Source organism: Salmo salar, chromosome ssa24, assembly GCF_905237065.1.
Source record: "Salmo salar chromosome ssa24, Ssal_v3.1, whole genome shotgun sequence".
NCBI lineage: Eukaryota > Metazoa > Chordata > Actinopteri > Salmoniformes > Salmonidae > Salmo > Salmo salar.
Genome location: NC_059465.1, coordinates 41,109,616 through 41,136,763, shown reverse-complemented (window position 1 = coordinate 41,136,763; position 27,148 = coordinate 41,109,616). Strand labels below are relative to the sequence as shown.

General features: G+C 45.0%; 1 protein-coding gene across 1 annotated transcript; it reads left to right on the top strand.

Annotated features, from left to right (window-relative positions):
• The first annotated feature begins 235 nt into the window (after positions 1-235).
• On the top strand, positions 236-21,509 carry LOC123730413 (uncharacterized). Its single transcript, XM_045707011.1, has 2 exons — positions 236-934; positions 18,238-21,509. The coding sequence occupies exon 2, from the start codon at positions 18,391-18,393 to the stop codon at positions 21,451-21,453; it is 3,063 nt and encodes a 1,020-aa protein (XP_045562967.1). The 5' UTR covers positions 236-934; positions 18,238-18,390; the 3' UTR covers positions 21,454-21,509.
• The last annotated feature ends 5,639 nt before the right edge of the window (positions 21,510-27,148 follow it).

Sequence of the window (27,148 nt, the reverse complement as noted above, 5' to 3'; positions counted from 1 at the left end):
GAGAGAGAGAGAGAGAGAGAGAGAGAGAGAGAGAGAGAGAGAGAGAGAGAGAGATGTGTGAGTGTTGGTGCTTGGCTGTCTCTGTGTGAGAGAGTGAAATTGTGCAAGAGAGAGAGCACGAAAAGAACGAGAGCACGAAAGGAGAGAGAGCAGGAAAAGAGCGAGAGCGAGCGAGCGCAATAAAGAAATAAAGAGATTGGTAGAGTGAGGGAGCGCAGAAGACGTAAAGCAGCTGTTTTCTCTGAGCAACAAGCTGCATTCACTCCAACTGGAGTGAGAGGAGGAGAAAACTAGAGGGAGAGAACAAACAGGATGAAGGGACTATAGATTGATAAAGAAAGACGAGGAGAGAGCTTGTGTAAGCGAGTGTGGCACGTGTCAGAGTGTGAAAGAGAGGAGGATTGAGAAAGAAAGAGAGTGATAGAATCAAAGTGACAGACTGAAAGAGACACAGATTCAACTGTACTGTGTGTGTTTGAAAGGAAAAGAGAGAGAGAGAGAAAGAGAGTGAGTGTGTGAGAGAGAGAGAGAGAGAGAGAGAGAGAGAGAGAGAGAGAGAGAGGGAGAATCAAGGAAGATAGAGAGTATAGACAGTTTTTCCTTTCTCTTTCTGCTTTGGACCAGTACAGATGTCCGTGCTGGCTCTGCTTACCTCGCTGCTAAGGCTTATGGGATTGCCCATCGAACACCAGTGGGGGACATGACAGTCATGCCCTCAATTTTAACATTCCTTTAGCCTTTTCAACAACAAAAAAGTGGTGTGGTTGTTGGACCTCTCCTGTTGATGGTTGGACTCTGCTCCTCTTGTGGATCACCCCTTGTCAGGCTCATTCTAGATAATTCAGTTGATTTGAAACTTTGTTCAACAGGTTGTATTTCACTCTTCGGTTCCTCTTGATTGTTACTGATTTATCTCTGGAGATATCTTTTTTAGGTAAGTTGGTATCTGTTTTGTTATCTCTCTCCGTGGCTGACTGTCTGCATGATCACCTGTTGTTAGACTTACAGATTATGCAGTGCATGCACAGACCGTTTTGACAAGCTAATTTGCAAATAGCAGAAATAGTGAAGACAAAGAAACACAAGTCCTCTCCCATCCTTACCGCAGCCAGCTGAGCTGAGGGATTCTATTTAAACCTCATACTGCCAGAATGTCCTCAAGAGAAATCCACAGGGACATATGGAAATATTACTGCCACCGCAGTGCTCTTAGCCTCTACAGTACCTCACCTCTGTTTCTCTCTTCTTAGCTTTCACTGGATTGTTTTATTTTCTGTCTGCCTAGTGCTGACTTTACAGTAGTCTACTGTATTTTACTGTAGTCTACTGTAGTCTACTGTATTTTACTGTAGTCTACTGTATTTTACTGTATTCTATTGTAGTCTACTGTATTCTACTGTAGTCTACTGTATTTTACTGTATTCTACTGTATTTTATTGTATTCTACTGTATTATCGTGTAGTCTACTGTAGTCTACTATAGTTTACTGTATTCTCCTGTATTCTACTGTATTCTACTGTATTGTCCTGTAGTCTACTTTAGTCTACTGTATTCTACTGTATTCTACTGGAGTTTACTGTATTCTTCTATATTCTAATGTATTCTCCTGTATTCTACTGTATTCTACTGGAGTTTACTGTATTCTTCTATATTCTAATGTATTCTCCTGTATTCTACTGTAGTCGTGATGGGGTGTTCTGTCCTACTGAGCTATGAGTGTTTATGTTAGGCAGTAGATGTGTCAGTGTCAGGTAGTGGGTGGGACTCTGTGACTGTCAGTGTCAGGTAGTGGGTGTGACACTGGGACTCTGTGACTGTCAGTGTCAGGTAGTGGGTGTGACACTGCGACTCTGTGACTGTCAGTGTCAGGTAGTGGGTGTGACACTGGGACTCTGTGACTGTCAGTGTCAGGTAGTGGATGTGACACTGGGACTCTGTGACTGTCAGTGTCAGGTAGTGGGTGTGACACTGCGACTCTGTGACCCTCAGCGTCAGGTAGTGGATGTGACACTGTGACTCTGTGACCCTCAGTGGCTTCCTATACGTGTGCATAACCACACAACCACACAGTCAGGCTCCATTCAGCCTTCATCCCTAATTCACTATTGACTGTCTGATGATTGATTGTCAGCCTGGGCTCATACTCTTATACTGAGGTTTGATCGTGGAACTGACTGACTGGTTTGATCATGGTACTGACTGACTGACTGGTTTGATCGTGGTACTGACTGACTGGTTAGATCGTGGTACTGACTGACTGGTTTGATCGTGGTGCTGACTGACTGGTTTAATTGTGGTATTGACTGACTGGTTTGATCGTGGTACTGACTGACTGGTTTAATCGTGGTACTGACTGACTGGTTTAATCGTGGTACTGACTGACTGGTTTAATCGTGATACTGACTGACTGGTTTAATCATGGTACTGACTGACTGGTTTGATCATGGTACTGACTGACTGACTGGTTTGATCGTGGTACTGACTGACTGACTGGTTTGATCGTGGTACTGACTGACTGGTTAGATCGTGGTACTGACTGACTGGTTTGATCGTGGTGCTGACTGACTGGTTTAATTGTGGTATTGACTGACTGGTTTGATCGTGGTACTGACTGACTGGTTTAATCATGGTACTGACTGACTGGTTTAATCGTGGTACTGACTGACTGGTTTAATCGTGGTACTGACTGACTGGTTTAATCGTGGTACTGACTGACTGGTTTAATCGTGGTACTGACTGACTGACTGGTTTAATTGTGGTACTCACTGACTGACTGGTTTAATCGTGGTACTGACTGACTGGTTTAATTGTGGTATTGACTGACTGATTTGATCGTGGTACTGACTGACTGGTTTAATTGTGGTATTGACTGACTGGTTTGATCGTGGTACTGACTGACTGGTTTGATCGTGGTACTGACTGACTGACTGGTTTAATCGTGGTACTGACTGACTGGTTTGATCGTGGTGCTGACTGACTGGTTTGATCGTGGTACTGACTGACTGACTGGTTTAATCGTGGTACTGACTAACTGACTGGTTTGATTGTGATACTGACTGACTGGTTTAATCGTGGTACTGACTGACTGGTTTGATCGTGATACTGACTGACTGGTTTAATCGTGATACTGACTGACTGGTTTAATCGTGGTACTGACTGACTGGTTTAATCGTGGTACTGACTGACTGACTGGTTTAATCGGGGTACTGACTGACTGACTGGTTTGATTGTGGTACTGACTGACTGACTGGTTTAATTGGGGTACTGACTGACTGGTTTAATCGTGATACTGACTGACTGACTGGTTTTATTGTGATACTGACTGACTGGTTTTATCGTGATACTGACTGACTGGTTTAATCATGATACTGACTGACTGAATGGTTTAATCGTGGTACTGACTGACTGACTGGTTTAATCGTGGTCCTGACTGACTGGTTTAATCGTGATACTGACTGACTGACTGGTTTAATCGTGGTACTGACTGACTGGTTTAATCGTGGTACTGACTGACTGGTTTAATCGTGGTACTGACTGACTGGTTTAATCGTGATACTGACTGACTGGTTTGATCATTGTACTGACTGATTGTAATTGTCAGTATGTTGACGTTTCAAACCAAATGTCTGTTGATGCCTATCTGTGCACAAACACAGAAGGCTCCCTTTATATTCAGCTACCTAATTTACTAATTGTGTATGATTGACTGTCAACCTGTGTGTGTGTGTGTGTGTGTGTGTGTGTGTGTGTGTGTGTGTGTGTGTGTGTGTGTGTGTGTGTGTGTGTGTGTGTGTGTGTGTGTGTGTGTGTGTGTGTGTGTGTGCCATGCACTGGTACCATGGTATCAGTGCTGTAACTACCTGTAATTTAATACGCTGCGTGCACAATTATTAGGCAAATTGTATTCCTCTGGATTCATTTTATTGTTGAACAAACACAATGCTCTCAGTCAATCCAAAATGTTATTGAACCTCAAACCTGAATGTTTAACAAAGGAAAAGTGAGTTTTGTCTTTCTCAGGGAAATATATAAGTGTGCACAATTATTAGGCAACTATTAGTGTGCAGAATTATTAGGCAACTAAATTACAATAATACTTTCTCTCAACTCACTTGTTTATTCTCAATTTTTAGAGTAAGTGTAACAGATAAGTAACACAAAATGACAATTATATAACATTTTTGGCCTTTCAAAAATATTCAGTGACCAATATAGCCACCCTTATTTTCAATAACGGCCATGAGCCTTCCATCCATGGAGTCTGTCAGTTTCTTGATCTGTTCACAATCAGTTTTCACTGAAGCAGCAACCACAGCCTCCCAAATGCTGTTCAAAAATGTGTATTGTCTTCCATCACTGTAAATCTCACGTTTGAGAAGGGCCCACAAGTTCTCAATAGGATTAAGTCAGGTGAGGAAGGGGGCCAGGTCATTATTCAGGCATCTTTGAGGCCCTTGCTGGCTAGCCAAGCAGTGGAGTACTTGGATGCATGTGATGGAGCATTGTCCTGCATAAAGATCATGGCCTTCTAGAATGCTGAGGACGTCTTCCTGTACCACTGTTTGACGAAAGAATCTTCCAGAAACTGGCAGTAGGTTTGGGAGTTGAGTTTCAGTCCATCTTCAACCCGAAAAGGTTAAATGACCTCATCCTCAATGATAGCAGCCCATACCAGTACCCCTGCTTCACCTTGCTGGCACCTAACTCAAAGTGTTGCCCTGTGTCCATTACTGATCCAGCCACGGGCCCATCCATTTGGTCCATCAAGAGTCACTTTCATTTCATCTGTCCATAAAACCTTTGAAAAAGTCTGTCTTCAGGTATTTCTTTGCCCAATCTTGACGCTTCAACTTGTGAATCTTATTCAGTGGTGGTCTTGTTTCAGTCTTCTTGACCTTGGCCATGTCTCTGAGCACTTGACACCTTGTACTTCTGAACACTCCAGGTAGGTTGCAGTTCTGGAATACGGTGGCATTGGAGGATAATGGGTTCCTGGTAGTTTGACGTTTAATTCTTCAAGTCTTTTGCAGTTAATTTGAGCCTTTTCTTCCCCATGTGTTTTTTGCGCCCCAGATGACTATTCGCAACAAAACGTTTGAATGTCCGGTGGTCACACCTCAATAGTTTAGCTATTTAAAGTGTCGCATCCGTCTGAAAGGCATTTTACATTTTTGGTTTTTCAGTGTCAGTTAAATTTCTTTTTTGGCCCATTTTACCTGAGGTAATGAGGCTGCCTAATAATTATGCACACCTTGATATAAGATGTTATTCACTTTCGCCACACCCTCCCTCATTACACAAATACATATCACCTGAAAATGATTAAATCCAATAAGCATTCAAGTTTATATGGTTTGGAGTTGGAAAATGTGAATAGAAACAATGATCAGATCAGAATACTCACTTGCCTAGTAATTGTGCACGCAGTGTATGTACACGGGCAATCTGATGCTTCTGTATGCACTGATGATGTGGAGGCTGTCAATCACATCAACAGGAACAGACAGGGACACACGCACACACAACTATGACATACTACTGTATAGTTGTGAGGACTTTTTGGGAACCAACAATTCAAAATCCTATTTTCCCTAACCCCTTAGCCTTACCCTAACCTTAACCCCTAACCCTAACACTAATTTCTAACCCTAAACCTAACCCATAAGCCAATTTCTAATGCTAACCCTAAACCTAACCCATAACCCAATTTCTAATCCTAACCCTAAACCTAACCCATAACCCAATTTTTTATCCTAACCCTAAACCTAACCCATAACTCAATTTCTAATCCTAATCCTAACCCCAAACCTAACCCTTAAACCTAAAGTTGTATTTTTACAAGTGAGGACTGGCAAAATGTCCTCCCTTCTCTGAATTTCAGTTGGTTTTAGTATTCTTGTGAGGATTTCTGGTACTAATAGTAAAACGTGAACACAAGGAGTAGTCAACCCTGTTGTTAAAGTGCCGTAGGTACTGAAGGATTTTTGTCCCAACTAGACACCACACTGAGCTACTTAGCTAATTGAGCAGTTCAGTGATTGACAAAATTCAACACACCTGGTTTTCCAGGTCGGTCTAATCAAAAGACATGAAGTGCCCTGCGGCACTCTAGGACCAGGGTTGCCCACTCCCTGGTGTAAACACACACACGCACATGCACAAGCACACACACACCTATACACAGCCCTGATTTTGTGATTGATGGGGTGGGTGGCTGGAAGCAGACAGACATTGGGGATCAGAGAGGATAGAGACTGAGGTCAGTGTCCCCCAGTGACAGAACTAGAGTGAGAGGGGGAGAGAGAGGGAGAGAGAGAAAGAAAGATAAAGAGAGAGATAGAGAGGGAGAGAGAGAGAGAGAGAGAGAGAGAGAGAGAGAGAGAGATCACTCTGATCTGTGTTGGCAGACTGAAAGGGAGAGCGAGAAGGATGACTTCTATTCTTTGCTTGTTATTGATTTGTTCAGCTCAGAACGGTCCAGACTATAGCCACCTGAGGTGAACTGACCTGATTATTGTATCAGGGTTTGTATGTCTCCTTCCATGGAACTGTCTTAGTCTCCCAGCTACAAGTAGGGCACTATAAAATTTGCGATGCGGAGAATGTGGACAAAATCACGGAATCAAGACAATAAAACGGAATTAAAAAATATTTTAAAAAGTATTGAACTTAGTATCAAAATCAAATAAATGTATTGCATTTATTCGAAAATGGACTGATATGCCCAAGACTATCATAAGACATGGTAAAAATGCATCAGTGATTCGTTTTTTCCTTCAACTTTCTGAAGAGCTAACGTAGAGTTCTGCAATTACATGTGTGCCACAGAAACACAGCTAAACAAACAAGTCTCTTGCTGACACAGCAGTTGAATTAAAGGGTATCTACAATGGAATTAAAGGGTATCTACACCGAAAAATTAAAATGGATTATATTTTTCCAAGACCTCAAAAGTGGTCTCCTGATCTGATTTTAGCATTGTAGTGGAATTGAAATATCCATTGTTGTTTTTCTATTAAAAAAAGTGTGATTTTGAGAGAAAAAAACTGTAAAAAACAGGGAAGAAACCAAAACCTGTAAAAACTAAACGTAGAACATGGAATTTAGGAAAAAATTAACCAGATTTGATAGGGCCCTATAGAATTACGGTTGGTGAGTGCTTGAGCCTGATAACACTGGGGTTTAAAAGGACGTTCTGTATTTGATCATAGCATGTCAATCTCATCACCGGCATCACTGGTGTGGATGCAGATCTGATCCCTCAATGCATTTTGATACAAGACGTGGAATGGTTAAGGCATCAGCATGCTTCCAATTCGAAACAGTTCAGGACAGTAAGTGCAGAATCATTTTTTTTCAGTTTGTTTTTGCAGTTTGTGGACATAACATTCTCTCTCAAGGCAAGCCGAAGTCAATAGCCCGAAGTCTACGGCCCTGCGTTGGTGATTGGTCAACAGTAGGGATTCTTCAATGGAGTGTTTGTTGTCATTCAACGAGAGACAAGTTGTTTTCATGCACGTTTTGTCTCTTGACAAATACTACACCAAACATCTTAGTTAGATGTAAAATTGAAAAGATGTCCTCAACAAAGCATCAAAATTAATGACTGATTTCTTGAGTTCTAATTCTGGCTATTTTGAGGAAGTGTAAACTGGCTATGGCATCTCAAGATGGACAGAAATTACTATCAAATCAAATCAAAATCAAATCAAATTGTATTTGTCACATATGCCTAATACAACAGGCGTAGATCTTACCGTGAAATGCTTACTTACAAGCCCTTAACTAACCATGCAGTTCAATAAATAGAGTTAAGAAAATATTCACTGTATAAACTAAAGTAAAAAATGTAATAAAAAGTAACACAATAAAATTACAATAACGAGGCTATATACAAGGTGTACCGATACTGAGTCAATGTGCGGGGGTACAGGTTACTTGAGGAAATTTGTACATTCAGTTAGGGGTAAAGTGACCCTGCATAGATAATAAACAGCAAGTTGGAACTCTGCCTAGAAGGCCAGCATCCTGGAGTCGCCTCTTCACTGTTGACGTTGAGACTGGTGTTTTGTGGGTACTATTTAATGAGGCTGCCAGTTGAGGACTTGTGAGGCGTCTGTTTCTCAAACTAGACACTCCAATGTACTTGACCTCTTGCTCAGTTGTGCACCAGTACTCTTTCTATTCTGGTTAGAGACAGTTTGTGCTGTTCTGTGAAGGGAGTAGTACACAGCGGTGTACGAGATTTTCAGTTTCTTGGCAATTTCTCGCATTGGAATAGCCTTCATTTCTCAGAACAAGAAAAGACTGACAAGTTTCAGAAGAAAGGTCTTTGTTTCTAGTTGTTTTGAGCCTGTAATCGAACCCACAAATGCTGATGCTCCAGATACTCAACTAGTCTAAAAAAGGCCAGTTTTATTGCTTCTTTAATCAGAACAACGGTTTTCAGCTGTGCTAACATAATTGCAAAAAGGTTTTCTAATGATCAATTAGCCTTTTAAAATGATAAACTTGGATTAGCTAACACAACGTGCCATTGGAACACAGGAGTGATTGTTGCTGATAATGGGCCTTAGATATTGTATAAAAAATCTGCCATTTCCAGCTACAAAAGTAATTTACAACATTAACAATGTCGACACTGTTTTTCTGATCAATTCGATGTTATTTTAATGGACAGAAAATGTTTTTCTTTCAAAAACAAGGACATTTCTAAGTGACCCCAAACTTTTGAACTGTAGTGTAGGTCCTGGATGGCAGGATGCTTGGCCCCAGTGATTTACTGGGCTGTATGCGCTACCCTCTGTTGTACCTTACGGTCGGATGCCGAGCAGGTGCCATACCAAGCGGTGATGCAGCTTGTCAGGATGCTCTCGATGGTGCAGCTGTAGAACTTTTTGAAGATCTGGGGACCATGCTAAATCTTTTCAGTCTCCTAAGGGGGAAAAGTTGTTGTTGTGCCTGCTTCACGATTATCTTGGTGTGTTTGGACCATGATAGTTTTTTGGTGATGTGAACACCAAGGAACTTGCAACTCTCGACCCGCTCCACTACAACCCAGTCGATGTGAATGGGGCGTGTTCGGCCCTCCTTTTCCTGTAGTCCATGATCAGCTCCTTTGTCTTGCTCACGTTGAGGGAGAGGTTGTTATCCTGGCACCACACTGCCAGGTCTCTGATCTCCTCCCTATAGGCTGTTTCATCGTTGTCGGTGATCAGGCCTACCTTTCTTGTGTCATCAGTAAACTTAATGATGGTGTTGGAGTCATGCTTGGCCACGACGTCGTGGGTGAACAGGGAGTACAGGAGGGGACTAAGCAAAAATCCTTGAGGGGCCCCCGTGTTGAGGATCAGCGTGGCAGATGTGTTGTTGCCTACCCTTACCACCTGGTGGTGGCCTGTCAGGAAGTCCAAGATCCAGTTGCAGAGGGAGGTGTTTAGTCCCAGTGTCCTTAGCTTAGTGACGAGCTTTGAGGGCACTATGGTGTTGAACTCTGAGCTGTAGTCAATGAACAGCATTCTCACGTAGGTTATCCTTTTGTCCAGGTGGGAAATGGTAGTGTGGAGTGCGATTGCATCATCTGTGCATCTGTTGGGGCGGTATGCGAATTGGAGTGGGTCTAGGGTTTCCGGGATGATGGTGTTGATGTGAGCAATGACTAGCCTTTCAAAGCACTTCATAGCTACCAAAATGAGTGCTACGGGGCAGTTATCATTTAGGCAGGTAACCTTCGCTTTCTTGGGTACAGGGACTATAGTGGTCTGCTTGAAACATGTAGGCATTACAGACTCAGTCAGGGAGAGGTTGACACTTTTTGACACTTAAAAAAAAAAAAATTAAAGCAAAGGTCTTTTAATGTAGTATGCGAGCACACTCGTTCGGTTCAACTAGCCTAGTTCGGCTAGGCACCAAATGAACTGAAGGATTCGGAAGTCTTTAAGGAGTAGGGATACAGCTGAAGGCACTACCTTCTCTGACCGTCAGGAGGCTTCTCTCTTCTCTCTCAGCTACCAGCTAGCCGTCAAAAAGCCTTGCTTCCTTTCATTGTTTTTAATCCTGGGAAAGAGAGTTTTGAGTTCGGCCTTGGTGTTCGTTATCCTCTCCTAATGGGAGAGCAGGATTACATCCTCCTGAAAGGAACAGGGGTCTACATGGGACCAGAAAGATGATTGGACGTCTCTGGATGGCAAAGAGATGATAAATCAATTAGCATCACGCTAGTCCCGTTAGCTAGCGGTCGCATGCTGCCAAACATGGAACAGAATACTCAGGGAACGGTTGTGTGCTATCAGGGAGGAAGAGGAGAGGAGGCGAAAGGTAGGAAAGGATGAAGGGAGGGGTGGAACGGTGGAGGGGAGCCCACTTATTTGATTTGTTTGGTAGAGTGATTACATACACACTACAACTACACCACTCCCTCTCCCCATCCACCCTACTATCTCCTCTATTGAATGAAGCCGATGAAGCTCTCTGCTTGTTACTCTCCAGCTCTCTTAATAACTAAAGTGACTTTAACTGGAAATACTTTACATTGCAATGCAATCCATTTAATATCACAAACACAGTTTCGTGGTGGCAGACGTGGTTGTACTTAACTTACTGGACACACCTACTCATTCCAGGATTTTTCTTTATTGTGCAAAGCTGTCGTCAAGGCAAAGGGTGGCTACTTTGAAAAATCTAAAATATGAAATATATTTTAAAAAATGTAACACTTTTTTTGGTTACTACATGATTCCATATGTGTTATTTCATAGCTTTGATGCCTTCACTATTATTCTACAATGTAGAAAATAGTAAAAATAAAGAAAAACCCTTGAATGAGTAGCTGTGTCCAAACTTTTGACTGGTACTGTATGTAAGTTTTATTGCTGTGTGTGCGTACATGCGAGCGTGCAGGCATGTGTGCTTCTGTTCGTGAGTGTGCGTCATGTAAATGCTAATGTCTTAACTGGACAGAAGCACTGGGGAGTATATAAATGCTAAAGTCTTAACTGGACAGAAGCACTGCGGAGTAGATGCTGACATTGAGGGAGAGGTTGTTGTCCTGGCACCACACTGCCAGGTCTCTGACCTCCTCCCTATAGGCTGTCTCATGGTCATTGATGATCAGGCCCACCACCGTCTTGTCATCGGCAATGATGGTGTTTGAGTCGTGCACGGCCACACAGTAGTGGGTGAACAGGGAGTACAGGAGGGGACTAAGTACGCACACCTGAGGGACCCCCGTGTTGAGGGTCAGCGTGATGGATGTGTTGTAGCCTACCCTCACCACCTGGAAGCGGCCCGTCAGGAAGTCCAGGATCCAGTTGCAGAGGAAGGTGTTCAGTCCCAGTAACCTTAGCTTGGAGGGCACTATAGTGTTGAACACTGAGCTGTAGTCTATGAACAGAAATGAACATTTCTAATTAAAAATTGGGACGCCATGAAAATAGATTTTACATATATGGCCACTCCTCCCCCTTTCTGTAGCTCAGTCCACCCGGATGAAGTGCCTGTCAAAATTATGCGGTGAATGTGCGTTGATTTGTTGAAATTATGAGCCCTATTTTTGTACAGCAGCGATGGGTCAGTTGTATGCAATAATATAGCGATGATATGATTGCTTTATGTGGAGTAGTGCGGTGATTGGTCAAATTTGTAAGCCCTCACATATAATGGGGGAAATTATGATTTTGCTAATAAAAAAATGCAATCGTGGAATCCTGGAGGGACTGGCTTTCAGCTGATAACTGTCCGTTGGAGGGACTGGCTTCCAGCTGATAACTGTCTCCTGGAGGGAATGGCTTCCAGCTGATAACTGTCTCCTGGAGGGACTGGCTTCCAGCTGATAACTGTCTCCTGGAGGGACTGGCTTCCAGCTGATAACTGTCTCCTGGAGGAACTGGATTCCAGCTGATAACTGTCTGTTGGAGGGACTGGCTTTCAGCTGATAACTGGCTCCTAGAGGGACTGGATTTCAGCTGATAACTGTCTCCTGGAGGGACTGGCTTTCAGCTGATAACTGGCACCTAGAGGGACTGGATTTCAGCTGATAACTGTCTCCTGGAGGGACTGGCTTTCAGCTGAAAACTGTCTGTTGGAGGGACTGGCTTTAAGCTGATAACCGTCTTTTGGAAGGACTGGTATTCAGCTGATAAGTGTCTCCTGGAGGGACTGGCTTTCAGCTGAAAACTGTCTGTTGGAGGGACTGGCTTTCAGCTGATAACCGTCTTTTGGAAGGACTGGTATTCAGCTGATAACTGTCTCCTGGAGGGACTGGCTTTCAGCTGAAAACTGTCTGTTGGAGGGACTGGTATTCAGCTGATAACTGTCTCCTGGAAGGACTGGTATTCAGCTGATAACTGTCTGTTGTACATTCTCTTTTTTTCTTCTTTGCTCTCTTTATCATTCTACTAGTCATTACCTTCCTCTCTCTATCATTCTGCTCGTCTTTATCCTCTTTCCTCTCTATCATTCTGCTAGTCTTTACCCTCCTTCCTCTCTCTCTCATTCTGCTAGTCTTTACCCTCCTTCCTCTCTCTCATTATTCTTGTCTTTTCATTTTATTTTTCTCCACCTATATTTGTCTTTCACTCAATTGCTATGCTTCTCTCTTGCTCTCTCCCTTGTCTTCCTCTCTCTTAATCTCTAATTTCCTCGCTCTCACCTGTACTCTCTCTCTCTGTTTCTCCCTCTCTCTGTCTATCTCTCTCTGTTTCTCACTCTGTCTCTCTCTCTCCCTCTCTGTCTCTCTCTCTCTCTGTCTCTCTGTTTCTCCCTCTGTCTCTGTCTCTCTCTCTCGTTAATGGCAGCTGTGACAGATGGAGTCACTGAACTCGTCCTCCCACCACAGCTGTGCTGTGATCCCATCTTTCTCCTCTCCTCCTCCTCTCCTCCTCCGCTTCTCGTTCTTTAGTTAGCTGAAGCTCTGTCTCTCGGCCACGGGGACCTGGCACTGTGTTGCCATGGCGTCCAGAGGAGTGTTCATCCCTGGTATATTTATGTTTAAAGACCACACATTGTTGGCGTCCATCAGTCTCTACCATGCCGTTATAAGGGGTGTCATACTAATTTCACGGCGTGTCTGTGGGTGTTTGGTTTTTCCTTTCAATTAAGATCTAGACAACCAGGTGAGGGGAGTTCCTTACTAATTTGTGACCTTAATTCATCAATCAAGTACAAGGGTGGAGCAAAAACCCACAGACACTTGGCCTTCTGTGGAAGGAGTTGGACACAGGTGCGTTAGACAGACCTGTCTGTGTTTCTGCTGGCCTCAGAAAAAGACAAAAGCATCACTCTCTTTTTCTTTCTCACTCACATTCTCTCTATCCCTCTATCTCTCTTTCACTCTTATGCTCTCTCTCATCTCCCTCCATTATATTCTCTCTCTCTCTCTCTCTCTCTCTCTCTCTCTCTCTCTCTCTCTCTCTCTCTCTCTCTCTCTCTCTCTCTCTCTCTCTCTCTCCATATTTACATGTTCTTAAGTAAGAATGCTTTTCAGACTATTTAATATATTTATATATATATATACACTGCTCAAAAAAATAAAGGGAACACTTAAACAACACAATGTAACTCCAAGTCAATCACACTTCTGTGAAATCAAACTGTCCACTTAGGAAGCAACACTGATTGACAATAAATGTCACATGCTGTTGTGCAAATGGAATAGACAACAGGTGGAAATTATAGGCAACAAGCAAGACACCCCCAATAAAGGAGGGGTTCTGCAGGTAGTAACCACAGACCACTTCTCAGTTCCTATACTTCCTGGCTGATGTTTTGGTCACTTTTGAATGCTGGCGGTGCTTTCACTCTAGTGGTAGCATGAGACGGAGTCTACAACCCACACAAGTGGCTCAGGTAGTGCAGCTCATCCAGGATGGCACATCAATGCGAGCTGTGGCAAGAAGGTTTGCTGTGTCTGTCAGCGTAGTGTCCAGAGCATGGAGGCGCTACCAGGAGACAGGCCAGTACATCAGGAGACGTGGAGGAGGCCGTAGGAGGGCAACAACCCAGTAGCAGGACCGCTACCTCCGCCTTTGTGCAAGGAGGAGCAGGAGGAGCACTACCAGAGCCCTGCAAAATGACCTCCAGCAGGCCACAAATGTGCATGTGTCTGCTCAAACGGTCAGAAACAGACTCCATGAGGGTGGTATGAGGGCCCGACGTCCACAGGTGGGGGTTGTGCTTACAGCCCAACACCATGCAGGACGTTTGGCATTTGCCAGAGAACACCAAGATTGGCAAATTCGCCACTGGCGCCCTGTGCTCTTCACAGATGAAAGCAGGTTCACACTGAGCACATGTGACAGACGTGACAGTCTGGAGACGCCGTGGAGAACGTTCTGCTGCCTGCAACATCCTCCAGCATGACCGGTTTGGCGGTGGGTCAGTCATGGTGTAGGGTGGCATTTCTTTGGGGGGCCGCACAGCCCTCCATGTGCTCGCCAGAGGTAGCCTGACTGCCATTAGGTACCGAGAGGAGATCCTCAGACCCCTTGTGAGACCATATGCTGGTGCGGTTGGCCCTGGGTTCCTCCTAATGCAAGACAATGCTAGACCTCATGTGGCTGGAGTGTGTCAGCAGTTCCTGCAAGAGGAAGGCATTGATGCTATGGACTGGCCCGCCCGTTCCCCAGACCTGAATCCAATTGAGCACATCTGGGTCATCATGTCTCGCTCCATCCACCAACGCCACGTTTCACCACAGACTGTCCAGGAGTTGGCGGATGCTTTAGTCCAGGTCTGGGAGGAGATCCCTCAGGAGACCATCCGCCACCTCATCAGGAGCATGCCCAGGCGTTGTAGGGAGTTCATACAGGCACGTGGAGGCCACACACACTACTGAGCCTCATTTTGACTTGTTTTAAGGACATTACATCAAAGTTGGATCAGCCTGTAGTGTGGTTTTCCACTTTAATTTTGAGTGTGACTCCAAATCCAGACCTCCATGGGTTGATAAATTGGATTTCCATTGATTATTTTTGTGTGATTTTGTTGTCAGCACATTCAACTATGTAAAGAAAAAAGTATTTAATAAGATTATTTCTTTCATTCAGATCTAGGATGTGTTGTTTAAGTGTTCCCTTTATTTTTTTGAGCAGTGTATATATTTTTAAGCCATGCCCCTCCTAAGCCACACTTCCACTCCAGGAACATGTTTATTTTATTTTAAAAGGAAATGTGGGTAGATCAGCTTTAATGTTGCTTGTCTGGATCATCATATCCACATATATTTTTGGGTAAATATATATTTTTTTGTTGTTGATATTATTCTTTATTGTTTTCCACTAGCCCTACAATCCCTCCCCTAATTGGAGTAAACTAATGGACAGCGATACTTAGGCTTCTACTTCAAGATTATTTAAAAATAATATTTCATTTTACAGACACAGTATATTTTACATTAGTTATCTTAATTTTTTTTGTTATTTCTAGTCCCACACAATGCTACATTGAACCATTAAAGGTTCCTCCAAGAACCCCTCAACTAACCAAAGGTGCAAATATGAAACATTGACTAGCAACTAGCAAGGATTGCCAGGGTTCCTCGAGTCACCACTAATTCTAAGAGCGTAGTTCACAATATATTTGGCAGTAACCACTGTCCCCCCCACCATGAAATTAAAGGCAGGGGATCTCCCTAATTTGTTCTTGGATCCAAACCAGATTGACTCAGTTTTCCCCCAGGTGAAGTGACAGCTTATTTTCAGATAACCATTTACTACCATTTTGAAGTTCTGCACTCTGGATTTTTTCAATCACTGCCTAATCCTTGTGGGACAAAAGAAGTGCAGAATTATCAGCATAAAGAAAAAGGTCCCATGAAAAGGCTGCATTTAAGTCATTGATGTACAACAGGAAGAGGATGAGCCGAAGAAAGTTTCTGGGTTCGGATAGCGGCCCGTTCACATCCACCATTTGATTACGGCCCGTGAGATATTCTCTGACCGACTCCATGGTTAACTTGTTAAAACCCAGGACTCATAGTTTAATAAACAGTAGGATGTCATAATCCACTGTGTCGAATGCTTTTTGAAGATCTAACACGACCATTCCTCAGAACTTTCCCCCATCCACCTCTTTCCTTATCTGGTCAGTTAGGCGGAGTAAGCAAGTGTGCATCTTGACAGAAGTCTTTTGCCAATTTCCAAACTTGAGTAAAAAAAGGTGTGTTATTAACACGTTATTGATAGGTCCACTCTTTGCTTCAGGGTCTTGCCTGGTTTTAACACTCGCTGGTTTTGCAGCAAATGTATATCCACTCAGCAGGCAGCAGCTACAGATTAGTTCAGTGTGTCTCCCAAATTGCACTTCCTTTCCTATTCCCTGGTGGAACAGACACCCTCAGGGTGCAGCTTAACTTAAAGGCCCAGTGCAGTCAAAAACTTTATTTTTCCTGTGTTTTATATATATTTCCGCACTATGAGGTTGGAATAATACTGTGAAATTGTGAAAATGATGATAATGTCATTTTTTTAAGAGCTGTTTGAAAATACTGAATTGCAGGGATGGTGTTCTGGCCTTCCATGGTGACATCATCATGTGGTAAATTAGCTAATATACCAATAAGAAAGAGAGTTCCAAAACTCTCTGCTAATAACAGCTAGTTGTCAGTTTTCCCTCCCCACTCAGACCACTCCCAGACAGTCCTAGCAAAATTCTTGCGGCAGAAATGTATCTTTGCTAAGAAGCAATTTTGGTTGATTTTTTTTACCATTTTAATGAAAACAATCACAGTAAGGTACGTAATTGTTACCCAGAAAAGCGGCTGCAAAAACGGGACATTTAACTCCCACTGCTGTAGATCACACACCACACACACACACCACACACACACACACACACACACACACACACACACACACACACACACACACACACACACACACACACACACACACACACACACACTGTGTGTGTCCTGATTTTGGATGGTCAGCTGATTTAGTTTGAATAGCGTGTTTACCAAGTGTGACTTCAATAATAAGCCCAATCAATAAACCAGTCAGAGATGGGCATTAAACATGGCAGCACACAGAGATGCTCAACTCTAAGGCTTTTCAGTGGCACACAACAAAACCTTTCATTTAAGACCACTTCAAAAGTACTCGCTCCTGATTTCTCCCTGTCCCTTAGAGATTGTGTGAGAAGGTTGGTAATCGTGTCAATGACAGTTTAAAGTTGTGTCCTGTGTTGCATCCAATACAGTTAATCCGAGGAACATTGGATATGTAGCGTGCGTGTTTTCATCTGTGTCAGTCGAAGGAGCTTACCTAGCTTGTGAAGGACCTGCCTAGTTACAGGATTTGCAATTACTACTGTAGTCAAGGCAATTAAAAGGCCATTAAGGCCCAGGGGAAGACAGGCTTCAACTGAACAGAGGGAAGATATTTCAGAACTTCTCCTCTCATATTTGTGAGAGGGATCCTGGGGGAGGGTTGAGTAGAAGACACATAGGAACACGGAACACAGAACACAGAACGCAATTCATCAGATTCCACATTCCGTTGACTCCATGTTGGTACATGTGTCATATTTCTCATATTGCCAGATACAGTAGTTCCAGGATGGCATGTTTTTCATTATGTAATTTGAAAAAGGTAGAATAACATTTAATAATAAAAATGATATTATGAAATCTTCTTCTACCTTTTTCCAATTACATTCTGAAATTCAATTAGCTACTCAGATAAATTAATTCCAATTCCATGGCCAAACCAATGCCGCCCTCGTCACAAAATTTAAGTGACCTCTGCTCGATCCTTTTCAGAATGGGCCTTTAGGCATTTAATGGCAGAGTAGCAATATAATGAATTAATAACAGAGGAGTTTCTAAGAATTAGGTGCGTTACTTACTTAATTAGAATCCCAAGAGCTAGGTATTTGAGCCCAATTGCTCCTGTGAATAACCATTCCATTAATGGAGAGAACGGAACTCTGTGAACGGAACACATCTGCTATACATAGAAAGTATTTATGCAGCATTTATCTAGTGTGCTATGGATTACAACTTCCTCCTGTTCTTGTCTTTTCTGCTTCGTTGGAACTAAATGAGCAGTGGTTTTTCAGTTCCGATGATATATTATGCCTCTTCCACTGTTGCTTCAATAGGAAAGGAGAGGAAATGTGTACAGATAAATGACTGGAGTCACATGGCTATCCTATGCTATTCATCATATGCTTAATATTATCTTATAATCACATTGTCGAAGTAAAGATGTGTTGTTTCTTGATTTTGTGTCTTTACAGCCATGAACTAAAGTTCCTAGTAGGTGCAGCTGAATAGGCACCCATGAATCTGTTCTCTCGGACTTAGATGGCGGCCTCTTCTTTTAATGTGACTCCAGCAACAATGTGGGAGGGATAACTAAGGCTAGGGGCCTCTGCTTCTGTCCCGGGAAGATGTTCTCCAAGAACCGCTTCAATGGACAACACGGAACAGCCGGTGCACCCAAAGGGGACACCAAGGAACGGGTTCGCAAAAAGAGGGCCCCCAACCCAAGGGTGGCGCTTGTCATTCGGGAGAAGATCCACCGCCTGCTCCAAGGATCCGGACAGGAAGTACCCGCCCCAGACCTTTACTATGCTGGGATCGAGGAGGAAGGGGGAGGAGAGGGACAGGAGAAGAGAAAGGAGGCCACAAATATTTTTGCGAGGTATGGGCCCAGAGAGGAAGTTTGCTCCTCGAGGATCCCCAACTGTAAGGCACATGGAGGGGTGTCTGGGGCTTCCTGCGTTGGGGAGGTGGAGCTGAACAGAGAGGGCTGTGTCAGGATCCCTTGCACTCTGCAGCACAACAGCAGCAGCCAATCTCCAGGGAAGCAGAAATTAAGTATCCCAGATGGGATTAGGACTGTCCCGGAAAAGAGACGAACACCCAAACACCAGAAATGGATAATCCCGGCAGGTATCCGGACCATTCCAGAACAGAGAAGAGAAGCCCGACACCAGAACCGGATTAACCCAGACAGGAAACACTCAAGGTTTTCCGCAGAGGCAGGGGCAGCAGGAGGGAAGGCAGACTTCGGTCAGACCCGTGCGGATCAAAAGAGACCTGTTTCTATGGGTGACTATGTGGATTACAACTTCAACAGAACACGGCACGATACTCTGCTGGAGGAGGACGAGGAAGAAGAAGACGAGGAGGAGGAGGAGGAGGAAGAGGAGTCTAGTGCCATCATCGAGCACATTCTGAAAGAGCTGAGAGGGATCAACAAAATCCAGGAGGAGATCTCAGACCTGCGAGATTACCTTTCATCCGTGCGTGGCTCTGTAGAGGAGGTGTCTTCCTGTGTGGATGCTGTACTCCTGGAGATAGAGGGCATTCGCTCAGGAAACAAGGCTAGTGGCAGTCCAGGAGATGGGGCTTGGTCTGGGGCAGCAGGAGGGAGTGACGGATCCTCCTTCACCTCCCACCAGAGGCCTGTCAGCGCTTACGGCTGTTTAGGCAGGCAGATGGTGCCTTCAGATTCCAATGTCTGCCGACCGTCCGTCTTCAGCCAACGCCACAGCATCCACGGGACTCCAGTGGTGTTCCACTTGCCAACGTTAGAAGAGAAGTCTACCACAGTCTTGCCAGGTACCGAATTAGTGGAGCCTGACGGCCAGCAGCAGGAGGATGATGAGCTGTCGGAACACAGCATCCCAGAGCCCACCATGGTCAGGAAACTGATCTGTTACCTGGAACGGCAGGACGACCAGGACTTCCCCAGCACCAGCTCCCTGTCCTCAGGACACAGCATCAATTCAGAGTCCGACCTTGAGAGACCCTCATCCAGCCACAGTGCAGGGCGTGGTGTTGCTAGAGGTGGTAGTCGGGGTGGTGGGGTGGAGAGCTGGGGTGGTGGTGGCCAACAACATGGTGGGACTGGGAAGACTATATGGTGTGAAGAACAATGTTATTCCAGACAGAGGAGTCTGGAAGAGCAGGAAGGAGAGGACCCTGGCTGTTTGGAGGGGACAGGGAGCTGGGATCAGTATAGGGGCTCAGAAGGGTATAGTACTGGTACCCTGGGCCAGTCCTCCACAGGAAGCTCTGACCTCCACTCTCTCCACTCCTCTGGACTACACTACAACTCCCCCGCCAGCACTTCCAGTCGCGAGGAGTGGCGCTGCCATAGACGGAGGCTGCAACAACAGCATGGGACTAAAGTTCCTACGGACACCCACTCAGAGTACCCTAGCCTGGGATACGAGGGTGCTGCTGATTGCTCATTTCCCCAGAGCTCTGGTTACCACTCAGTGGAAGGACATACTGAAGAAGTGGAGAGCTATGGCTACACAGCTCCCCCCACAGATCTCAGCTACACAACTGACTGCCAAGTCGACAGTTACCTGGAGAACTATTCTGGCCATGAGCACGACATAACTGAAGAGTTTACAGAGGTGACCTGTACCTGGGCTGTGAACTCCTTACTGAGACAGCCCACTGTGGCTGAAACAGACATTCCATTGGTCAGTACAGATGAAGGAGTTATGCCAGGGCACCTCCCACGCCCAAACAGCGCAGAGATCCAAAACGTTGGTTTTAACGTGAAGCGGATCGGGCGAGTCGTGCTGGACTTCAGCTCCGCCCTGCGGGAGGCACTACGCAAGTTGGAAGGACCCGGAACTGACAAGAGTCCTGGAGATGAGACTGAGCCCACAAGCTTTTTGGTGGAGTCTCAAACAAACCTACCCCACTCAGATATGTCCCAAACGTCACAAGAGGATGGGTTGGACCCTGGGGCCTTGGACGACACAGAGAGACTAACCCAGACCTGTGTCCTCTCCTCTGCTCCCTCAGACCCCTGCCCAGGTGAAACCCTGCCAGAGGAGGTCATTGACGGCCTCCAACAGGCTCAGGATGACCATTACAGACCTTCTCTCCTTCCTTACTCCGGACAGGACGTTTCCCAAACAGGCCTAGACCTTGCTTCACTTGGCCCAGAGCCTATGGTCTCCCCACCCAATGCAGAGGCAGAAGAAAAAGGAGCCTCTCCTCTGCCTCAGGGCCCAACACACACCCCCACTCGGAACATCTCTCTATCACAATGCACCACTGTAGAGTCCCTCTCACTCTCCTTCTCGGCTGAGGAGCCGGCACCCCAGGAGGAGCAGGGAGATGAACCCCCACCACTGTCGCTGCCACAGCCCGACACAGAAGACCCAGAAGTCCCAGATACACCTGCAGCCCCAGAAGGCGAGGCAGCAAGAGATGCAGCGGGAAAGGCAGAGAAAGCAGAGGAGCACCCCCTGGAGATAAGCCAGAGGGAGGTGCGGAGGCTGAAGTGCCTGAGGACCTTCCAGCAGATCCTGCGGGAGAAGAGGGAGACACGGCGCCAGCTCACCAGCATGACCATGTCCACCTTCAAGGAGGACAACCTCATCCCAGGTAGATATCACCTACCATCCGTCGTACTGTTACTCGTAAAGCACTGTCTGGATCAAGAGCACATGTTCATCATCTGGTTATTTATTTATTAGCATGAATAACTCTTTTTCGTTCTATTCTCTCACATCTACCTACTCATTTTGTTCCGTCTCCGTGCTGTACGTTGTTGCACAAAGTTCAACTATCTAATACTGTTTTCTTTATTTTGTCTTCTGAATCCTCATCTTCCTTCGCTTGTACTTTTTTTTGTCTCTTTAGGCCAGATCATGAGTTACAGTCTGCATTTGTTCTGTTTGAGAGTCTATTATGTACAGTTACAGTAAAACCTCCTTTCCCCTCTTCTTATGTTTGAAATATCAGTCATTTATGACTGTTTCTCATCACTTTGAAGAATCTAGAGCTGTTTTCTGGGTTGTTTCTCTGCACCATACCATTCATTGTTCTATTGTTTTGTGAAAATCGACACTTCCAAAGAAACCGCAGATCTTTTTCGGACTACCTTTGATAATCAAAGCCCTTATTTTCTTTCGTCTCTGGGGTACAATAACATTCCTTAAAGGACAATACCACTCAAAAACAATATTAACAATTTTTTTTTAATTACTCCACTGTTGATACACTCCCAAAATGTTTTCCATGTCAGCAGTCAAGTTTTCAATATATCACTTGCCACATCATGATGACGATGTGAACATTTACACCTTGCTTCTTGAAAGTCCAAGTGACTGCTGACCTGCAAAACATTTTGGGGCTGTATTAACCTTGGACTAATTAAAAAAAAAAAAAAAAAACATTTTTGAGTGGACTTTGTACCCCATAGACATCTTCGTCAGCGGAGGCGCTGTAGCTTTAACAAGGCTTTTGCTTTGTTCATCACCAGAACTAATCTTCTTCAGTGTGAATTATTTCTGTCTCATAACATACATGAAATTAAGCTTCCGTTTACTTCCATGTCAATTACAGTATATCACATATGATTATATTTGACGGGTGGGTATACAGAATTTTCTTTATCGTAACATACATGGCATTAAATCAGATAGAATGGCCGATGAAAGGTATATAATAGAGAATTGGCTCTTTACTGATCCTGTAGTTATAAGCCCCATTTTGGAGAAATGCATCACCTGCCATTCTAGGAGCTGCCATGACAGTATGGCCATTTACTGGATTAAAAGCATGAACTACTGTATCTCCTCTGAAAGTATGGCTGGCATTAAAGAGGAAGAAGAAGGGAAATAGTAGGAGTCATTTTCATGATTAAATATGAATGACCTCAGTCCCTACCTATCCCTGTCTCAGTCTCACTGTGGGGCCTATTTTACCATCACCCCCCAGCATCACTACTGTAGCATCACCCCCCAGCATCACTACAGTAGCATCACCCCCCCAGCATCACTGCTGTAGCATCACCCCCCAGCATCACTACTGTAGCATCACCCCCCAACATCACTACTGTACCATCACCCCCCCAGCATCACTGCTGTAGCATCACCCCCCAGCATCACTACTGTACCATCACCCTCTCAGCATCACTACTGTACCATCACCCACCCAGCATCACTACTGTACCATCACCCACCCAGCATCACTACTGTACCATCACACACCCAGCATCACTACTGTAGCATCACCCCCCAGCATCACTAATGTAACATCACCCTCCCAGCAACACTACTGTAGCATCACCCTCCCAGCATCACTGCTGTAGCATCCTCCCCCCAGCATCACTACTGTACCATCCTCTTCCCAGCATCACTACTGTAGCATCACCCTCCCAGAATCACTACTGTACCATCCTCCTCCCAGCATCACTACTGTACCATCCTCCTCCCAGCATCACTACTGTACCATCACCCTCCCAGAATCACTACTGTACCATCCTCCTCCCAGCATCACTACTGTACCATCCTCCTCCCAGCATCACTACTGTACCATCACCCCCCAGCATCACGACTGTACCATCCTCCTCCCAGCATCACTACTGTACCATCCTCCTCCCAGCATCACTACTGTACCATCCTCCTTCCAGCATCACTACTGTACCATCCTCCTCCCAGCATCACTACTGTACCATCCTCCACCCAGCATCACTACTGTACCATCCTCCTCCCAGCATCACTACTGTACCATCCTCCTTCCAGCATCACTACTGTACCATCACCCTCCCAGCATCACTACTGTACCATCACCCTCCCAGCAGTTTTTACTGCTAATGGATCAGCTGGAAGGAGTTGTGCTATTTTAATTGTACTGCTAAGCTGATGACTCTGCCTCTCTCTTTGTCTCTCTGTGTCTGTCACTCTTTCTTCTCTTCTCTCTCCTCTCTTCTCTCCTCTTTCTCTTTCCTCCCTTTCAGATGGAAGTCGACATGACGATCAGGTCTCTTTTCTCAAGTCAATGTCTTTATGTGCATGTCCTCATAACACGTTTGTGTGCTTTGAAGTTGACCATTCTTGCTCATGAGTTAATACCATTTTATACTACTGTGTTACATGGTAACAGCACGTACAGTAGTTTTGCCTACATTGCTTCCTTCATTTGGTTTGTCTCTTGGTGGTGATTTGACCTTTTGACACTTTATAATGATGCCACTGTAGGCAGGGTATTCTTGTTTTCCTTGTTAATGGAGTTGAGGGAACATTAAAGGAGTTGAGGGAACATTAAAGGAGTTGAGGGAACATTAAAGGAGTTGAGGGAACATTAAAGAAGTTGAGGGAACATTAAAGAAGTTGAGGGAACATTAAATAAGTTGAGGGAACAGTAAAGGAGTTGAGGGAATATTAAAGAAGTTGAGGGAATATTGAATAGTTGAGGGAACATTAAAGGAGTTAAATGAGTCTTTATCTTTCTCTGTCTAGTTCTTTCTCTGTCTCTCTTTCTCTGTCATTCTCATTCAATGTCTTTCTCATTCAATGTCTATCTCTTTCAATGTCTATCTCTTTCTCTGTCTCTCTCTGTCTCTCTCTTTCTATGTCTAGTTCTTTCTCTGTTTCTCTCTTTCTCTGTCTATCTTTTTTCTGTGTCTTTCTCTATCTCTTTGTCTTTCTCTGTCTGATATAATGTGGGCATGCTATATTATTATAACTTCCATAAGAACTGTCAGTCTCAGTGGCTAAACATCTGATCTTTGACCTCTATTACAGGGTCGAGACAGAGATGGAGAGCCCAGCAAGCACACGTGGGCCAAGTCTGCGTCAGTGACACTGCCTCTGTGTGTGTGTGTGTGTGTGTGTGTGTGTGTGTGTGTGTGTGTGTGTGTGTGTGTGTGTGTGTGTGTGTGTGTGTGTGTGTGTGTGTGTGTGTGTGTGTGTGTGTGTGTGTGAACATACTCATGTGGTCAAAGGAATCCTGTAATTATAACCTGTAATATATTTGATCCTGTGTTTTTATTTTTATTTTGTTGTTTATAACTGTGTGTGTTTAGTGGTGCCACGCCCTTTGGGATCGACAGTATGCCTGACCTCCGCAAAAAACAGCCTATCCCCCTGGTCAGCGAGCTGGTGAGTTCTTTTGACCCCTCAACCCTGCCCTCTTACCTATTGTCATTTTGACCTTTCACCCCTGAGTTTACAGTACCTCAGACAAACCTACAACAACATCTTTGAAAGTAAATAAATAGATAATTAAGACATCTATTAAGGTAGAGTAATATATTACAAAATAATCACAAAGCCGTTTACGTCACACGGTAGGGCATCTTGTTTCAGGTGTTGGTTACGGCAGGAACAGCCTTTTACGTCACACGGTAGGGCATCTTGTTTCAGGTGTTGGTTACGGCAGGAACAGTCTTTTACGTCACACGGTAGGGCATCTTGTTTCAGGTGTTGGTTACGGCAGGAACAGTCTTTTACGTCACACGGTAGGGCATCTTGTTTCGTGTTGGTTACGGCGGAACAGTCTTTTACGTCACACGGTAGGGCATCTTGTTTCAGGTGTTGGTTACGGCAGGAACAGTCGTTTACGTCCCGGTGGGCATCTGGTTTCAGGTGTTGGTTACGGCAGGAACAGTCTTTTACGTCACACGGTAGGGCATCTTGTTTCAGGTGTTGGTTACGGCAGGAACAGTCTTTTACGTCACACGGTAGGGCATCTTGTTTCAGGTGTTGGTTACGGCAGGAACAGTCTTTTACGTCACACGGTAGGGCATCTTGTTTCAGGTGCTGGTTCTGTATTTCCACGCAGTATTCTGCACTGTGAAGTTTAACAATTTAGAATTGAATCAAGTTCGTGGTTGTATTTCCAAGTGTGACTTATTTACATGTTTTTAGAATCATTGTTAAAGAAAAATACATTGACCTTTCTCTCAGAGCAGAGAGAAGTTTAATATGTTTCTAAGTGTTAAATGTAAAATATATTTTCCATTTAGCATCCTTTTTAATCCAAAGAGATTTACAGTCATGTGTGCATACATTTTTTACATGTGATTGGTCTCCACAATCGAATGTTGGAGAGGAACTCTCTGAGGAACACCTGACTTCTTTTTGACTGTCTAATCTCTTTCTGTCTCTCTCTCTCCCTCTACCTGCTCTCTCTCTACCTTCTCTCTCTCTCTCTCTCTCTCTCTGCCTGCCCTGTCTCACTGTTTCTCTCTGCATGCCCTGTCTCTCTCTCTCTGCACTCCCTGTCTCTCTCCCTCTGCCCGCCCTGTCTCTCTCCCTCTGCCCGCCCTGTCTCTCTCCCTCTGCCTGCCCTGTCTCTCTCCCTCTACCTGCCCTGTCTCTCTCTCTCTCTCTTTGTCTGCCCTGTCTCTCTCTCTCTGCCTACCCTGTCTCTCTCTCTTTCCCTCTGCCTACCCTGTCTCTCTCTCTTTCCCTCTGCCTGCTCTCTCTTTCTCTCCCTCTGCCTGCCCTGACTCTCTCTCTCTGCCGGCCCTGTCTCTCTCTCTGCCTGCCCTGTCTCTCTCTCTTTCCCTCTGCCTGCTCTCTCTTTCTCTCCCTCTGCCTGCCCTGACTCTCTCTCTCTGCCGGCCCTGTCTCTCTCTCTGCCTGCCCTGTCTCTCTCTCCCTCTGCCTGCCCTGTCTCTCTCTCCCTCTGCCTGCCCTGCCTCTCTCTCTCTCTCTCTCTCTCTCTCTCTCTCTCTCTTTGCCTGCCCTGTCTCTCTCTCTCTTTGCCTGCCCTGTCTCTCTCTCTCTTTGCCTGCCCTGTCTCTCTCTCTTTGCCTGCCCTGTCTCTCTCTTTCTCTCTCCCTGCCCTGTCTCTCTCTTTCTCTCTCTCTGCCTGCTCTCTCTTTCTCTCTCTCTGCCTGCCCTGTCTCTCTCCCTCTGCCTGCCCTCTCTCTCTCTCTCTCTCTCTCTCTCTCTCTCTCTCTCTCTCTCTCTGTCTCTGCCTGCCCTGTCTCTCTATCTCTGCCTGCCTGCCCTGTCTCTCTCTCTCTGCCTGCCCTGCCTCTCTCTCTCTGCCTGCCCTGTCTCTCTCTCTTCTTCTGCCTGCCCTGTCTCTCTCTCTCTCTGCCTGCCCTGTCTCTCTCCCCCTGTGTCTGCCCTGTCTCTCTCTCTTCCTCCGCCTACCCTGTCTCTCTCTCTCATCCTCTGCCTGCCCTGGCTCTCTCTTCCCTCAGGCAATGGTAAGTGTCAGTGAGCTTTCTCCTCCTGGTTTTAGACATGTGTCCTTCCAATCCCATTGACATGAATGTCTAGATGCCATTATAATACTGTATGATACCATGGTAGAGTAGAAGCTATGTTCACACACATACACATACACACACACAGACATATTATGTACACACAATTAACAACATAATTTAGTCTACCATACACATACACATGCAGAAGGAGACAAAGA

Excerpts from the sequence above, each read along its gene's own strand:
- LOC123730413 (XM_045707011.1), top strand. The coding sequence starts at position 18,391 with ATGTTCTCCAAGAACCGCTTCAATGGACAACACGGAACAGCCGGTGCA.